Source organism: Corvus moneduloides, chromosome 3, assembly GCF_009650955.1.
Source record: "Corvus moneduloides isolate bCorMon1 chromosome 3, bCorMon1.pri, whole genome shotgun sequence".
Lineage (NCBI taxonomy): Eukaryota > Metazoa > Chordata > Aves > Passeriformes > Corvidae > Corvus > Corvus moneduloides.
In genome coordinates this window covers 16,164,426-16,182,685 of record NC_045478.1, presented here as the reverse complement: position 1 = coordinate 16,182,685, position 18,260 = coordinate 16,164,426, and the positions used below count along the sequence as shown (strand labels likewise).

The window sequence follows — 18,260 nt, the reverse complement described above, 5'->3', positions numbered from 1 at the left end:
TTTGTGTTCCTGTCAGCCTCGGCACCGCCTCCAGTCCACCCCGGAGAACAGCCGCGGGGCAAACACCCTGGTGTGACAGTCACCAAAGTGCCCTGTTAAAAGAATAGCCAACCACCAGCTCAGGAATGCCACGCTAACTGGAAAAAACACTGATGCGGCTCTTCGTAGCTTTGTCTTCAAGTGTCCATAATGTTCCTCCCTCACAGCCCCGACCCCCTTCGTGTAGCTATGCAACAACAGCGCAGATAAATCCCATATTTGTCTGCTTTTAATAGTTATGATTGGCAGCACAATCCTCACTGATTTTATGGATGTGTGCGTTTACTACGGTTTTGTTTGCCATGAACACTAACGCGCTTTAAGCATCCATGTGGTTTTACAAAATTGCTGCGATTTGTGCAGAATTTCATTTATATTAGTTGTGTATATAAGCTCCAGCTTTCGTAAGTTGAACTTTCCTCAGGTAGTGTGTGCAATGGGAGGTGGAATCTCTGTCCGTTTGTGATACGGCCGGTAGTATAAGCAAAATATGAGAAAATACAATGGAACTAAACTTAAGAAAAAAATCAAAGTCACTTCTCCAGCTCAACAAAACAAAACAGAAAAACCCCGAAAACTTTTTCCTCTGGAATGTTTCTGGAAGATGTTTCATTGGCTGCAACCAAAGCTGCTAAAAGTACAGCGAGTAGTAAGCATTTGCATTTGTCACCAGAAACAATCTTTGCATAATTAATGGCAGCACTGTGTCACGAGCACTCATAGGGCGCAGATGAGCAGCCTTTCAAGGGTAATACATGTAAATGCACTTCCAATATGCACATTTGCTTAATGATCTCCAATTAATAGCATCATCTGAAGTAACCCTGTTCTCAGGAAGCAGGGCGCTAGGAGTGACGCCTGCCTGGCTGTCTGGGTGCTCAGTGCTCCGTTCTCATCAGGACAGTAAGTTGCAGTGGGGTTTATAGGCTTGTTTTATCTTTAATCTTGATTTATTTAATTCCTGCTTACACCCGCAGCCTATAGCTCTGGCTGCAAACGCGGCCACCGACTTTCGCTGCCGTGTGTTAAGTGGGGACGTGCAAGCATCGCCGGGATGCTCCAATTCACGGTGACCTGGGGAAGGCTCAGCCCTCGCCATCCCTCGCTGCAGCGGGACCTGCGCATCCCGCAACGCGCACCTGGCTCGGCGCCGCCAGCCCCGCACAGCAGTGCGAGCCCATGCAGAGATCGGGGCAGGGGAGGGCAGGGGAGGGCAGGGGAGGGCAGGGGAGGGCAGGGGAGGGACAGAGGGATGTCTGAGGGCCGGGCGGGAGCGCGCCGCTGCCGCCCCAGGCCCCGCGCGGGCCCGCGCACTATTTACTCCCTCAGCTGTGCGCGCGGCCACGCCCCCCGTCGCTATTGGCTGCCCGGGCGGAAGGCCCCACCAGTGAGGGCGCCCCGCGGTGATGGACGTGCGAGCGATCGCCAATGGCAGCGAGCGCGGGCCGGGCCCGGCAGCGGCCGCCATATAAGAGCGGCCGCGCAACGCCGGCCCTCAGTGCGAGCTCCGGCAGCGCCAGAGCGGCACCGCAGCGCTCCGCAGGCTTCAGCCCGTCCGCCCCCCGGAATCGCGCTTTCTGCCCGCCTGGCAGCATGAAAGCCTTCAGCCCTGTGCGGTCCGTCAGGAAAACCGGCCTCTCGGAGCACAACCTGGGCATCTCTCGGAGCAAGACCCCCGTGGATGACCCCATGAGCCTGCTGTACAACATGAACGACTGCTACTCCAAGCTGAAGGAGCTGGTGCCCAGCATCCCGCAGAACAAGAAAGTGAGCAAGATGGAAATCTTGCAGCACGTCATCGACTACATCCTGGACCTGCAGATCGCCTTGGACTCGCACCCCAGCATCGTCAGCCTGCACCACCAGAGACCCGGGCAGAACCCTTCCTCCAGAACTCCTCTGACCACCCTCAACACAGACATCAGCATCCTCTCGCTACAGGTAGGTGCCTCCCCCGCGCCCCGGCTCGCCGCTGACCTGGCTCGGGGAGCTCGGGTGGCGTTAGCCGTGTCCCCAGCGCGGGTGGCGAGGTGACAGCACCCGCGGCGCGCTCCCTCTCCCGCGGCGGGGCTGGACCGGGACAATCCGATCCCGCCTCCCTGAGTGCTCGGCCACCTCGCCCTTACCCTGCTCTTGTTCTCTCGCAGGCGTCCGAGTTCCCCTCAGAGCTCATGTCAAGCGAAAGCAAAGCACTTTGTGGCTAAATCTAACGGTGAGTGCTGTGCGCCTTATTCCTAAACTTCGGGTAAAAACTGCCTCCCCAGGGAATGGGAGGCGTGATGGCAAGTGCTAAAAATAGGTCCTAAAAGTTGATTAGGAGATGCCTTTGTAATCAGTAAGAAATGAGACTAATAACTGAGTCTTGAGGTCCTAAGTGTGTGTGTGTGTGTTGCTGAGGTTCACCCAGCAGCACAGGCTGCTCTGATTCTGCTCGCTGCTTAATGCAAATTCTTATCTGTTCTTGGAGTCTTAACTTCCTGGGCCAAAGTGACTGATTAAGTTGGGAATCTTGGCACAATTCCTTGAATTCTGTGATGTGGGATTGTCTGCGCTATCAGTTAAATAAGTGACTGCTTTTAATCAAATAATTGCTCTAAGAGGCAGGCTGGCGCCTCTGAACATTGCGTTTACAGAGATCTAAATAAAGATTGGACTGAGAATCCTCTTTCTAGCCTTTCCCTGGAGTGTATGTTATTTTTATGTTCAATTTGTGCTCTTGAGAGCGAGTGTGTGAGCGTGTATGTGTTGCATCTGGACGCCAGGGTTTGCCCAATCTCTGAGTGTTTGGTTAAATGTTCAAACTGTGGCTTCCTCTCTGGCGCCAGTCTGTCCGGATCTCTGCCCTGTTAGCATTCTCCTAAATATGCTTCTTTTCAATCTCTTGCAGGTGTTCCACTGATGAGATTTTTTTTTTTTTTTGCACAAGAAAATGTCTACAGGATTTTTTTTTTTTTTGAGGTGCTGAATTTATTTTTCAGCTGTATATCTGGAGGGGGAAATCCACGTTCAAGTAAAAGGACCTTTAAAATTAATAAAGAAGAAAAAAATCAAGATTGATCTTTATTCCCCACCCCATTTTTCAACTTGGACTGAACCTAGTTATTTATGAAGAGACTCTTAAATACCCTTTCCCTAGTTGGAAGGCTTCCTTTATATACTATTCCCAAGGTGGGGAGCGAAACAAAAATCTCACAAGGAGTTGCCCATTTTAAAGCAGACTTTGCCTTTTTTTCCAAAGGTGGAGCGTGAGTACCAGAAGGATCCAGTGTTCAGTTTTTTAGGAAAGTCTGTGGTCAGAAATTACCTTTTTGACACAAACCTAGGACTGAATGCTGTGTATATATTTATATATAAATATATATATGAGTGAAACCTTGTGAACTCTTTAATTAGAGTTTTCTTGTATAGTGGCAGAAATATACATTTCTGCAAAAAGTGTAATGATGTACCTAATCATGCTAAACTTTTTATAAAAGTTTAGTTGTAAACTTAACCCTTTTTATACAAAATAAATCAAGTGTGTTTATTGAACTGATTGCTTGCTTTATTCTTTGGGGACCAATTGTTTGCTGGCTTTGATTTGTGTTGTGGTTTTGTTGTTTGTTTTTTTAATACTTATACATTCTGTTACGAATTCATCAAGTAAAATTTCAAGTATGTAGAGACTATAAAGAATAAAATTACCTGAAGTGAATAATTCTTGTAACTTGGAAAATCTTATTTGAGTGTATATTGCAAACTTCTAAGTGCTCTGCCTGTAAACAGTGTGAAAGGAACTAGAAAAGGAATTTATTACACAGGGGATGCTATTGACAAAAGTGCTTGGAAATGTACAAAAGCAGTTAATCCTGAGGCATTCCCATGGAGTACTGCCTTTTTTATTCCCTCCCACCCCTCTGAATGATTCAATTCGGGGTAGTAATGGCCCAGATCTGTTAATTTGTGCTTAAAATAATCACTCAGAATTAAGGGTTGTGGGTGGTTATTAGTCCCCCAACTCCAAAAAGGCTTTGAATGTGAGAGTTGGTGATGCGTTAACATGGGATCTAGAATGATGAAGTGACTGTTGCCTTTCCTCACTGGAATTTTCATGCTTCCATGCAATATTTCAATGAAATGAGCTTTCTAATCAGTTGCAGCAGCTTCTCCATATGACTAAGATACTGAGAATTGAGCTAAATCGCTGTTGTGTTACTGATTAAACTTTGGCTGCTCCTACAGGGACTCTCTCCATAAGAATTAAATTAAGTTTGAAATAGGAGTCTAAATTCCTGAAAGCCAGAAATGGTTTATTCTTTCTCTTTTGCCCTCAGAAGCGATGCAATATCCCTTATTATTCCAGGGACACTTACTGTACCCTATGGACTCACTGTTCATTAAATATGTTTAGTTGTCATAAGACAGTGGATGTGGGAACTGTGCCTTATCAGATGACATTCTAATTTAAGCACACGCATAAACTTCCCCGAAATGGGAAGTTAAATTGTGGGTCCTACATAGGAATTAAAGAGAGTCACTTGTAATCTGAACGAAAGAAACTTCCCTGCTGCTTGGGGTAAGTACAGCTCTCTGTCAGGCGCTGCGCTTTGGGCCTGAGGGAGCGTGTTTAGGGTTTCTGTGCTCTGGGGACTCTTAGTGTGAAAGGCAGGAGCCTCACCTGGGGCCAGTAACACTTTCCCCAGCGAACAGGTGGGTGGGTGGTGCTCTGGGGCAGCAGCAGCTGCCTTTCCTTGCCCTTGACACCAAATCCATTCACGTAGGCTGGGAGAAAGCCAGCTCTGATCTCTTAATACTGACGCTGCCCTGCCCTAGCAGAAGCGCGCCCTCTCAGAGGATCAATGCAATCAGAAGACAAGAAGGGTTAGCAAAAGCTGGGACGGGCCGGGGGGGGTGGGGAGAGAAGGACACGGCCCAGAGCTGATCTTGCATCGCCCCATGCCCAGCCCCGCACGGATTAGGGAAAGCTCCGTGCAGCGCACACCGGCTGTGCCTCCTGTGGCCAAACCTCGCTACTGTCTCAGCGCCCGGAGCGCAGGGCTCGTTCCAGCTTCGTGCAATCAACGTTTAACCCTGACAGCCCAGTAGTGAAATACTTCATTGCCGCAAATCGGCACGCCTCAGTCCCTAAAATACTCTTTTTCCTGTATATTTTACCCAACTCTTAATAGCAGCACAGTCGGGGTTGTAATCAGAGTATTGAGATGTTTGTAGTTCCAAGCCAGTAACAATCCAATGCAATCGCCACCAAATTTCACTGTCAAAACTAATTTTTCACCCTGCTGCTCATTTTAGGGTGAGACAACAGTAAGTCACTTTAAACCCACAGTTCATTTTATAAAATTAAAGAGCTGTAACGGTCAGATCACTGTAATTATTTTAAGATCAACCCCTTTAGGAACTAAGGCATTTACACTACAATAGTTTTAAGCTACGGGATGATTAACACACTTGTAGAATGAAACCCATTTTCTTATCACGCATAGCCAAAAGAGAAATTCACAATTTACAAGGCGTGGGGAGCTGAGCAGGAAAACAAACAAACATGTTTTTAAAAATGTAAATTAAGAAAGGAAAAAAATTTCCTCTTTCAGAATTAACTAATTCCTCGACTTGACAATGCAATTCTACAATCAGAACTAGGGGCTTAAGGTAGGTCCTCCCTTAGAGATTCACTCTTTGGTTTTGTTCTTAAGATTTTGTCATTCAGAGATAAACAGCAAGGTCAAAGCTGAGAGCCCAAAGCCTTAACATTAATTCTTTAGGTTTCCTTGAAGATGTGGGATTTTTTTTATTCTATACGATTGTCATTGTCCCCCTAGAACACATCAGAAAAATGTGTGACATTTTCACCACTTTCCCTGGCCTGTTTACTGTCTCTATACACAGCTGTTGTCCATAGTCCTGTTTATGTGTAGCTGAACACAACAGATCAAGAGGAGCTGCAGTCAAGTATGTGATAGCAAAATACTTTTGGTGACAATCATATTTAAACTCTGCAATATGTTTTTGAGTAGGCTATGCATGAAAGTCGCAAATACACCTATAGACACTTCCACATGGGGGTGGGGGGAAACAGAGATACAAGAGGATTGTCTCGTCTAGAAGAGAGGTTTCCAAACCTGGCTTTTCTTGTGCAGCGCCCTTCATAACACATGGCCCTGCTCCCAATCTTATCCCAGTCAGAAATCGACGGGCTCACACCCACAAGCGGAAGGAATCCCTCCAGTCCATCTCCAGGTAAGGGAAACGCAGAGAGCAGGCTGGGGATTGTTTACTCACCCCCGGGCAAACACCATTGTGTCTATCGCACCGAAACCATTCGGGAGCCACTTGCAGAGCCAGTGCCAATATTTTGACAAAAACACGACCGAGAGCGCTGCCTCGGAGCACGGGCAGGACGCACCTTCGGGCCGCGTCCCCCGGCGCGGGCTGGGCGGCGGGCGGTGCGTGGAGGGCCAGTGCCACCCTCCGGGCCGGCCGCGCACGGCACCGCGCTCCCAGCGCCGCCTTCTCTGCGCGCTCCGGGGAAACGGCGCTTTGGCGAATTCAGCTCTGCTAAGCTGCGAACTTCATTCCCAAGAAGTGACACCTTTTGTAAAACCCTATAGAGAAATCTGCTTTGAAATACCAAATACTTTGCCCGTACCGCAATGGGAAAAGCACCATTTGACAGCACTAATTTGTATTTGACTCTGGAAAGAAACTAGACTGTTCTCTAAACAGTCTAGTGCGTGTTAAGGATTCTTCTATACAACACTTTGCAGTCTGGATCAATTTATGCAATATGGGAAATAGATACAATTATAATTTGCTAATGAGAATTAGCTGTGAGTAAGCATCTTTTCCTGTTTTTACCACTGCCCCTGCTTACTTACAATAAATGATTTACACAGCTTTTACTGGAAGCTGTAAAGAAGAGGGATAGCAGAATGCAACTGTTGCATGGCAAAAGAAAACACTGGCATTGAATTTGTTCAGAAAAAGGTTTTCACAAATGTACTCTTTAAAACTACTGTTTTGCAAAGGGATCAATATTTTCCAATTCTACAGATAAATGAAAATGTTGGATCTTTGAAATCAAATTTGTTTTACCCACATTACCATATTCCTCTCTAGAACAGCTATTAAGTTATCATAATTCTAAAGTGCAGGAGCCAAATGCAAACACTATTTCAATAAATCAAAACTGATATTGCAACAGCCACTGGTTGTGTGAGCCACTAGCTAAAGTAAATTGAAGGATTAAACAAAGGACAAAACAAGCAAATGCAATTATTTTTGGAGTCACTCGTGGTAACTGAGAGGAATTTATATTTCAGTTGATTGCTTGTCTTTAAAAAAAATTTTAAAGGGTAGTCACTGCACTGGGCAAGAACTATAATTAGGGCCAAACTGAGAAAAATGAACTGCACAGGAAGTGCTGCAGTGGACTTACTGCTGTTAGCTGCCCTAGAAGACAGCACTTTACTTGCTATTTCACAAGAACACAATGAATGGATAGATAAAACGACATTATGTGAAGATACAAGGCCTATCCAGATTTGAAACAATTAAACTAACTGCATCACTTGCCAAAAAGAGTAAGTTTTTATAATTTCTAGTAAATATCACCACAAATTACACCCTGTCTGCAACTCAGAGTTTTGTGAATAGATCAGGTATTTCTCCTTAAAACTAACTGCCTGAAACAGCTCTTAAGTTTTACTACTGATGGCAGAACTTCAAAAGCTCACACAGAGTTGCTTGTGGGGTTTTTTTTTCCTTCTCTTCTTAAGAACTGGACTGTAAACCTGCTGAATTTCTCTTTCATTTGGAAGAGAACAAATTATTTGGATACTTACCATCTTGCATCTGAGCAGACAGAGGACCAGCAGATTTGCCTCACTGGAGCCTACCTCTTGCTAACAGCTGCAGTATCTGATACTTAAGGAAGAGTGCAAAATCAGCTTTGGGTGGTACTTCCTCCATGTACTCTCAGCATCTCATATTCTCCTAGAACAGCTTTTCTCATCTTTTTGGCGTGGAGGTTCACTTTGATGCACTGTTTGTCAATACGGAACTTGCATATCCTGCTGGAGTGACACCTGTCATCTTATTTTTCTCTTGTCCTGAGAAGAGATGCAGTGCTCTGAAGGGGGAGAGAGAGGCAAAGGGGGAGAGAGAGGAAGAAAAAGGGAGGACAGAAGTAACATAAGACTAAGTATCTCCTGCATATTAGACTGGAAAAGATCAAAGTAGCATGTCTGGCCTTAAAAAAACAATGAGGTTGAAGTTTCAGTTGTGTTTTCAGTCTTGTGCAAGTTTCTTTCACCTGGAGTAGAGAGCCCAACCTCCATCCCAGACGGACCATCTCACTCGGGCACCCCACAGAACTGAGCTGGGTTGGCTATGTCTGATACCAGCACCCCAGGGAAATTTGGTATATTAGAAAACCTCTAATAGCGTCCTTCAGCCGTATTTTCTGTAAACCTCATTGCCCATCCACAAGCTTTTTGTGACCTTTTAGAGATCTGTGTAGTACTTGAAAAGAAGGAATGTGATAACAGTCTACTGTAAACCACTTTAGAGATCAGAGAATAGAGAAGAACTGGTGCTCAACGACAGATGCTGCTGCTGGCGCTGAGATTTCTGCCTTGTTCAGACCACTAGCTTCACACCCAGCTGTAACATATTAATGCCTCTACAAAAGACAGTCTCACACAACATCAGAAAGACACACAGACTTCAGGGGAACTGGGAGGAACTGTTTCTCATGGACATCATTATGCAGGACATCAACTACAAGAAATTCTTATTTTCCATTCATTAAGGGTAGAATAGACTTGTTCCAAGAACAAGAGTAAACAAAACAAAAAATAAACAAACAAAAAACCAAACTAACAAAAACTGGACCAAGAACATGAACATGTAAGTATTTTTTTAATTTCAGATTCAGTGTCTACATGAGTTAATATACAGGAATAAAGTGATGGGCAGGCTATTTCAGAAAGACTGGTCAAGCTACATAGCTACAATTCACAACTTCTTGGAAAAGTATCTTCCTAGTGCTTTTGTATTTCTCCTCATAAGTATATGAGAACACTGTGCCACTGCTAGGGGTTTGCTTCTTTGAGTTAAAAAAGTTTGTGTCAAATGCATTAAGTAAATCTCCCATTAGTACTCTTCAGAAGATACAACAGTTAGAAGGCTGAGTAAATCACATGCCAAATCTATAAACTCATAGTTCATGTTTTTTGACAGTTTTGAATACTTACTATTACTTTTATTACTATTTTACAGGGCTTTGAGGTAAGCAGTATTTTCAAAAAAGATAAAAGGAATGTGGCTGAACAGTACTTGTAAGGGGAAAGGACACACTTCTGGAGAGATATCCAAGGCAGAAACTTCCTGGACTATGGCAGTCCTGGAAGGAAGCAGATTTGTTAGTTATGAGCCTAAAAATAACCAAAATTTTTCAAATAGAAGAAGAAACTCAGAAGCCAGGCATCAAAGTGAGAAAACAAAGCAGGTACTTTCAGATTTATTGGTCTTCCACTGAGAAGTATGAAGTGACAACACCCTGCCACAAAAAAATGGAAGTGTGACTACAAGTGGAAGAATGAGACAAGAGGGATATGCAGGAAAAAAAGAGTAAGTGATGTAATGTACACACACATACAAGAAAATTCTGAAGACAATTATTCCGCCAGGGAAAGGGAAGAAAAGTAGGTTTTACGCAAAGAATCACAGGTAATGAAAACATGGAAAACACAATGAATGAGGTAAAAAAGAAGCGTCCATGTAAGAAAGAGGCAGAACAGAAGAAAGTATATTTGCAATGTAGAAAGTGAATGCAGTCACAAATTCTACAAGAAAAAAGCAGAGCTATTAGAATAAAAGTATGTAAAACTTACTTGTCTCGTGAAGGGGGTGGACAGATTTATTCTTCAGCCTCTCTGAAGAGTTTTAAGAAAGAGCTAAAAATCCCTCTTCTAATTCCACAGTATTTACAAATATAAAATGCTAGTTCCAGCTGGCCTTGCGCCTCAATCGGAATATAAATGATTTTTTTTTTCCATTTTAGAGATTATTCACACCGCATAACCTATGGAAAATAAACTAGGATTTTAGCCCTTGATAACTATACCTCTCATAACAGACTAAATTTAACATTTTCTAGGGAAAAATAAGATAATTAGCTGTAAAAGTATTTCTTTAAGACTTCCATTTGCAGGTTCAGTTGCTAGGAAAATTATGAATGAATCACCTTCAGTAACACAATTCCTGCCATGCATACAGTAACAACAAAATATTATCATAGGAAGCATGTAATTCACTTAAAGCAGGGAGAACAAAAAAGTAGGTCAACTTTGAGAACTTTTTTTTTTAGATTCCATGTTGGGGTTTATTAGAGTTATTTCTGATTAAATTCTGTGCATTTATAACATGCATAACCTCACATATGATTTCAGGGGGTCAGCAATAAATGTGTAAACAAATATGTAATGAGGAAAATTTTTTTATATTGTTTACATTAGGAATAAAAAGTGGGGTTTTCTCCTTCAGAGCTATATGCAGCAAAGGATAAAAAGGATTATGACTATGTCAAAAATAATAGACATGGTGAGCAGAGTTCAGTAAATGACAGAGAAAAGGAGGACTGATTTTCTAGTGAAAGTCATTCACTAAGCAACAATAACAACAGGTTCTTTTGATATACAAGTTTCAGGCTTACAAAGGAAGAACAGCTCTGTAAGTGCTATTTTTGAGGGCATTAATTCATGCAGTAACCCAAAGGTTAGAGAGAGCGGATGTGAAGATCCAGCATTTTTCCAATCCTGAAAAATACCTCTGTAGTACAAGTGGGAAGCATGATTGCAGTATGTGAGCAAGACCTAAGCAAACTTTCATTCTCTCAAGTTGGGTACCAGCACCAAAGAAGATTGTCCAGTACAGACTTCAGTGTAGGAGACAGCCATGGAAGATACATAAGGCTGTACTGACACCTAAATCTTTGCAACCTGACTGCTCACAATGCTTTAAACAGCTTTTTCAGTCATCCTCATCATCTGCATGAGCTGACCTAAAGGTAGCAGACTGCAGCATAGACATACCCAAAACCAAATGCCTAAAGGCTTCAGTGAAAGTATACTTGGAACTATTACATGACATAATCAATTACTGGATATCTGTCCCTATCTTGGAGACAGTGTCACATTGAAACATGGGACCTAAAGGTAAATGTAAGGTAACAGAGCAGCAATTTGATGTAATCATCACAGAAAAAGGTCTCGAAGCACACTTGCAAAAAGACTTTCAGAGATGCCTCTAAGCAACTGAGTATTTTATTGAAGAAATGTTTATAGACATTCTTCTGTTTCCTAGAGAGAAAAAAAAAAGCTTATAAATGTAATCAATTTCAAGTCTTAAAAGTATTAGTTTACTATCTCTTCTTAGTCTCTGAACTATTGCTGAAATGTATTTTTAATTTTTTTCATCAACTGATGACTTCCACAGCTTTCTTAAGCACTTAATTACAAGTCAGGAAAGAAAGTTCATTTCATTTGATTCGTATACAGTTGGTGAATGATTTAAGGTGTCCATGAAAACACTTAAAAGCCACAAAATCTTCTTACCTTTCCCTTCAAAGTTCTGGCATTTAAGCAGCTCAAACCAGTAATTTATCAGCTGTTAAAGGTGATGAAACAGGGCTTCACTGATGTGGGGGGAAATACGATCTTGTGGTTAAGACTTTGAACAGGGAGCTATAAGATGTAGTTCTTAGCCCAAATTTCCCACAGACTTTGTATGCGACCTCTGCAAGTCATTTCACTCCTTAGTGTTTCTATCCATGTGTAAAAATGGGAAATTTCATTCTCCCTCTCAGGAATTCTCATGAACTAGCATGTCTCATACTGGGCTACCTTTGTAATACTATCAATGGGAGCATCTTGGGCATTAAAATTGGTCACTTATCATGTGAAATTGTACCTGCCACACACTCAAACAATTGCCAGTCATGACTTGGGAGTTACATGGCCCAGAAGCCCTCCTAGAGCAGCATTATGTTTTATAGAGTATCAGAATCAATATCAGCAGGAGAGATTCCATTGCAATAGGCCAAAGAATGGTCCTTATCCTGGTGGAAGCATTAACGTAGGTTCAGGTCCCAGTTTTGTTTATATCACTAAGTAAAAAAGAGCCAGGGAGAAAGCATAAACACTGGGCAGCCACAGATCCCTGTGTGAAGTAAAAGCAGTTTCTTTGGCCTGAATGCAGATCAGGTAACATGATTTTATGTCAAGTACTTGAATTCTTCCAAGATCCATACATTTAACTATCAATGTTAATAACATTGTAACATGAATGCAAACACCCAACATGGTAATAGGCTGGGTATGAGGTCACTGTGCAAAACACAAGAGTCATACTTGTGACTGGAAGTCTGACCATCAAGGGCAAGAACAAGGAGCTATTAATCTGATATGCAAAATATACTGCTTTGCTTCTCCATTTGAATTAAGAGCTACTGTATCCCATATAACTGGAACAGTCTGGGGTTATTGTTATCTTTGCCTCCACCCAGCTTTGAAATAGAAAGAGCCAGGCAATACAAAGTGGGACCTTTTGCATTTGAACTTCTATTCATGGACCTGCTCCAAGGGGAATTTGGCTATTTTTCTCTTTCACAGGTATTTACATCGAGGCCTACTCCATCAGTGAATTTCCCAGAAACACACACAGTTTGGCACATGCTGTTTTTCTTTTGGGAGCCTCATCAGTGCTGAACACAGTGACGGCTGATGTTTGAAACAAATTTCTGTGCATTTTGCAAAGTAAAACCCAAAAGTTCAAACCAGAGTGGAAGGATCTTATGTCATCTTATGATTCATTCACTTACATTACTCTCAAACCCTCCCAGAGAATGAAATTCCACAACTTAGCATCACTGATACTGCTTTAGTAGAAAGCTTTTATTTTCAGAATACTGGGGAGGGGTTTCCACCATAAATTAGAAGCTGATTACTTTGTGCTCCACTGATGTAGCTTATAATCTTTCTGTAACAGTATTTTACACGTGAAGAAATCATGTCCATTCAACCTTCCTCTGAATCCAACTCTTTCAAAATTACATACCTGTAAAGTCATATTTTCTATATGTTCTTGCCATTCTCCTCCATTGCTTATTAAACTTGCTCAGGTCTGGACACAGTAGACCTTCAGCAGCAGGACATACCTCTCCTGGACTGGATAACACTCCTATTTATTCACCCATCAGACATTTCCTTTCTTCCCTCTCACTTCCACAGTATCACTTACCTTCTTAGCTTACTACTGGTTTAGTAGCCACACCAAAACCCCATTGCCCTCTGCAGTATTTCAGTGGCTTAAAATCAATTTTATATTTGTGGATTTGATTTCACTTTTGTAAGTGCAATATTTTATACTTGCCTTTACTGAGTGGCATCATGTTAATTTACAATCTTCTGCGTATCAATAATTCTGTCCTTTGAGATAAGGCATGTTCAGACAATAGCAAACTCTGAGATTCTACCAATAAGGTTGCTTATTGAGGTACTGAACAAGAATGGACCAAACAGACCCCTGTGTGACCCTACTCTGACATGAGATAACTGATGATCACTGGCAGGTTTACCTTTTCCAGCAGTCTGCTTTCACTCCATTGCATGATTTGCTTAAGCTTCGATGATAAAAGTCTTACTGCAGTCAAACATATCACATATGCTGTATCCATCTTCTGCAGGCTGGTTACTCAGACAAAGGAGGAAATTGGAGCAATTTGATAAGGGGTCATCCCTGAAAACTTAAGATTAACTTTCAAACTTGAACTTTAAACACCTGATAAATAACAAAAGCTTGATAAATTAAGTTCTTCCAGATGTCAAAGTAAAGGTAATTCCCCAGGCCCTCCCTTTTTGCCTTGAATATGGTTCCAGGTAGTCCTCTCCTATCTTCTAGTAGCTGTATTTCCACGATACTGCTGTCTCTCTGTTTCTCCAAGAAAATTGATCATGGTTATAGATTGTTTTGATTGGCTCCAGAATTTCCACAGGAAGCACACCTTGGCCATACTGATTTGAGGCAGTCACTGAAAGAAAAGTAAGTATTCTTAAGTTGCTATCTGGACAAAAAACTATTGGTATGCTGGACAGGTCTAAGTATTCAGAACCTCCCATTTCTGATGTCAGTAGTTTTCTTTCTTTAATAATTATTGATTTCTTAGTATGGCAGAACTCCCCTGCATAATTTAGCTTCCTAAGATAATTGGAGAGAAGAAAAATATACAAGCCAGTTATATGGAGTCAATTTATCTTGGATTTTTTCTGTTTCTGCCTGTTTCTTTCCAGAAAGCATTACAAAGAAGATCTTATGATAGCTAAACATGAATGAATTTTGAAGATATTTTCTTCAGAATTTTGAAATCCAAATAATTCTAAGATATCTGAATTGAATACATTTCGGTGCTACATAGCATCAACTTGGAAGATTTTAATGACTACCCTCGGTTATTTTTTTCCTGAAATCTCTCTTCTTCAGCAGTGATTTACTTTCTTAGAAGTGTTGTTCATTTACATATTTATATTGTAATTGCACATGTTCCCAGGCAGCTAGGAATTTTCAACCTTTGCACTACCCACGGCATGTGTTCACACCACATCCTCACACATACTTCAGATACAGGTGCTGTGTCATCTCAGTCCTGGCTCCGCTACAGAACTCCAGGGTTCTCAGAAAGACTTGCCCTTGGGTACAACCTATGAATACTTTTTTTCTCCATTTTTAAATGTATATTTAAACATCTCCGTGCATTACTCTCAGTGACCTGGAAAGAGGTGTCACAGTCCTCATTCTAAGACTGACAGATCAATCTTAGGAGCTCAGCAGCAACCCCCAGATTCCTGTGTGATGCCACAACTCTTGCTGAATATCAGCTCAAAGCCTGTTGGCTCTGCTCTGAGCAGAGAAGAGCTTCACAACTACAGTGGGGACTCTCAAGGGTTGCCAGAGTTCTGATGAATTGCACCACTCTGGGCAGATTCCACCATAGACACATCATAAATCATCATCCTGTTTAGCAGCCTTTACAGATAGTGTTGCTTTGCTACTAACATGGTCCTGGACTTGATTCTGTGAAGACGAAGTAACCCCCTCTTATCATCCTGGTAATGAAAGAATGGCCTAGGTATGGGAGGCTACATAAAATTACATTCCCTAGTTAAAACAGAATTGCTTGGGCACAGGGGAAGCTATAGGACTTCATGGATGCTTTATCCAAAAAAGTGACAGTGGCAGGGACATTCCTAAGCATGGATTTCACCTGCTCTCCCAATGTTACAATCTGAAGAGACATGATCATGAACGGCAATGCTGTAAATTCCACTGAGGTTCTGTCCTGCAGTCCTAGTCCTGATCATTACCTGCTTTGTTCCCGTTGGTCTTCCACACAGGAAACAATTTAATTCAACCTAGAGAACCCTTAAGAACACTGAATGTGTGTGGCTGGTGCACCAAGGTAACGCTGCCAAGTGAACGTGGAGCAGAAAATGGGATGGTTGAGCCTTAGCTCCATCAGAAAGTCCAAAGTCTGGACACTCAGCCAAGAGAGCAGAAACAGAGCATTCTCTCATAGAGCCCTTTACGCTCTTGATAAGGATCTCTCCCATAGCATGGGAACATCAGCACCCTAACCCTGACAGACACCCAGTATTCACATTGAAATAGGAAGGTTGAATGGACTAGAATAGGTAAAGAATTCTTCAGCAGATCAGAGACTGGATAGAGATGTTTTTTGAGATTTGTTATTGACAGATATTAAAAACAAACAAACAAACAAACAAACCTAAGGTTACTTTTCCAGAAAGACTAGAAGGGAGCTCATCATAGTAGGAGGATGAGTGTCTAAGTACTCTGTCCAACTTTTCACAGCCTGAAAAGATTCCTGAAGAGAAAAAACTCTGATAGGTTTCTGCCCTCCCCTGAACTCCAGGGGCTATTTAAATATAGGTTATTTCTATAATTGTTAAATATATTTAAATTTTCTTTTTTTTTTTGTCTACTGTCTCTGAAAAAAAAAAAAAAAAAAAAAAAAAAAAAAAAGTTTAAAAAAAATTGAAGAACCATGAAGTAGTTGATAGAACCTGAACCAACTGATCTTATGTTTTAGAAGCCATTTACTCAAGCAAAAGAGTCATGGTCCATCTCAGATGAGCACTGGCAGGTCTCTGCTATAAGACTAGTCCAAACAAAAGTAACATTTTTTTATGAAAGTCCAAATAATTTCAAGGACGAGAATAAAATAACTGTCCCCTTCCTATACTGGAAAATTACAGAAGTGCGACTACTTTCCTGAATTTGAATTTTAAGCATAAATGCCTTCTCTTGCAAGTCTAGGATGAATCACCATTGTACTTTTTGCTTGAGAGTAAAGTGTCTATGCAGATAAATTATTTCTATGGATCTCAGTTTTGCAAAGTACCACCAGGTGCTTAAAGAAATTACTGTACAAGGAGATCTGAAATCTGATGTGAGGATAAAAAATAAAAAATAAAAATTACTGAACATCGTAGCCATGGACGGCAAAACTAAAGACTCCGATTCATATTAGCATATAAAAAGATCTGATGAAGCTGAGCTAGTCTGTCATCAGATGGAAGAGAGGCAGAAGGTAGCACAGATGGTGAAAACAGAGGAAATTATTCATGGTTCCTCGTCACACCTTGAAAGAAGCTACTGAAAAGATGATGTTGAAAATTAAGACCAGAAGGCATCTTGGAACAACAAAACCTCTAAACCCTCCTTTATATTCCAAAGGTGTAAATATGTCCTGAGGTTAAGTAGGCTTATGGTTTGATGATTTGTCTTTTACAGAAAATGAAAAAAAAAAATGATTTCTTTTTATCTTTCACAGTAAAAATACCTGAACACCAAAGGTTGACAAGTCTTGAGTCTTCAAAACAAACGTAGAAACTTCCAGATTCTTCAGATTACTTGAAAGTAAGTGATAAAATGTCCTGCATATAACACTATTTGCAGTGCCACTCAGACCTGCATCATCAAACCCAACTTAGAGAACCATGAGGAAAATTAACTCTTCCTGAGTGCAACCATAAAGTTCGTCTAGGATCTAAACAGACTACTTAGAATGCAGATGAGCCGACAACTGTCCTTATCCTATGAGCAATCATTGCCTGATTATTTACCAGGAATAGATGCAAGGAAACAAAGAAGCAGATTTTCCCCCCACTAAATAAAGTTTGAAGGTTTTTTCCATTTGCAGATATAAATTAGTGCACTTTTTTTCAGATGCGTCCATAATACCATCCGCAATAAAGATATCAGATAAAATGTATTTTAAAACCAGCTTTGTGGACTGTGGATATGTATATCCTGTGAATTTTCTATGACCTGAGGAAGAAGATGGAGAAAAATGAGAAAAAGATTTATTGTATAACTTAGATCCTACCTAGGCTGTAAAACCTTCCTCGGGTGAAAACCCCCACCAATTAAAAATCCTCATCCAAGCAAAAAACACCACCACCACTGCAGTACAACAGCATTTTCTGCCATTGCTGAAGTGGAAAAAAATTGCAGTGTACAGCAGTTCTGAGGTTATCATGAAAAAGTTGGGGAAGGTAAGTCACACTGTCAGCAACCAAAGCCCCAACTACCAGTCAGGTGTTGAGGCAGAACTGAAACAGTTCCAGGTACACAATGTTCTTGTGCACAGAACACAGGGAGTGGGGGCAAGACAAGACAGGAGCATGTCCAACAATAAGGGAAAGCAAATACATACCCAGTGCCAAATGACTGACATGCCCAAGACATTCAAAGCTACAATCTTAAGGCTTTGCCAGAAGGAGAGGACCATAAACAGACTGCAAAATTTATAGTCAAATAGGGAATGTAGAGAGGATTAAAAAAAAAAAAAAAGCTGGGTAATGAGAAAAAGTTAATAGGAATCTTCAGTTTAGATTTCAGGAGCTCTTACTGTTTAAATGAACATAAAATAAAGGTGGTCTCTCATCAAAAGTCCAGTTTTGACTGGCAGATGAAAGCTCAGGACCCTCTGAAGAAACATATGTAATCCTGTATTCTACTGCTTCTGAGGTGGGAAAGGATTTTTGGTGTTCAAAATGAACTTAGGAAAATTTTGCTGCCTCTCAAAAGTACTATAACAAATGAGGGAGATTTGACGGTACTGCAATATGTAAACATATTCA

The 18,260-nt window shown here is 41.5% G+C and overlaps 1 protein-coding gene and 1 long non-coding RNA gene across 2 annotated transcripts; both read left to right on the top strand.

Annotated features, from left to right (window-relative positions):
* Positions 1–1,528: 1,528 nt before the first annotated feature.
* ID2 (inhibitor of DNA binding 2) lies at positions 1,529–3,574 on the top strand. The gene is made up of 3 exons (XM_032104476.1): positions 1,529–1,980; positions 2,187–2,251; positions 2,927–3,574. Exons 1-2 carry the CDS (start codon positions 1,633–1,635, stop codon positions 2,241–2,243), a joined length of 405 nt encoding a protein of 134 aa, XP_031960367.1. The 5' UTR covers positions 1,529–1,632; the 3' UTR covers positions 2,244–2,251; positions 2,927–3,574.
* Positions 3,575–4,498: 924 nt separating this feature from the next.
* On the top strand, positions 4,499–17,305 carry LOC116441975. The gene is made up of 3 exons (XR_004239322.1): positions 4,499–4,594; positions 6,177–6,276; positions 16,949–17,305. It is a non-coding gene; the product is annotated as an uncharacterized LOC116441975 (long non-coding RNA).
* The last annotated feature ends 955 nt before the right edge of the window (positions 17,306–18,260 follow it).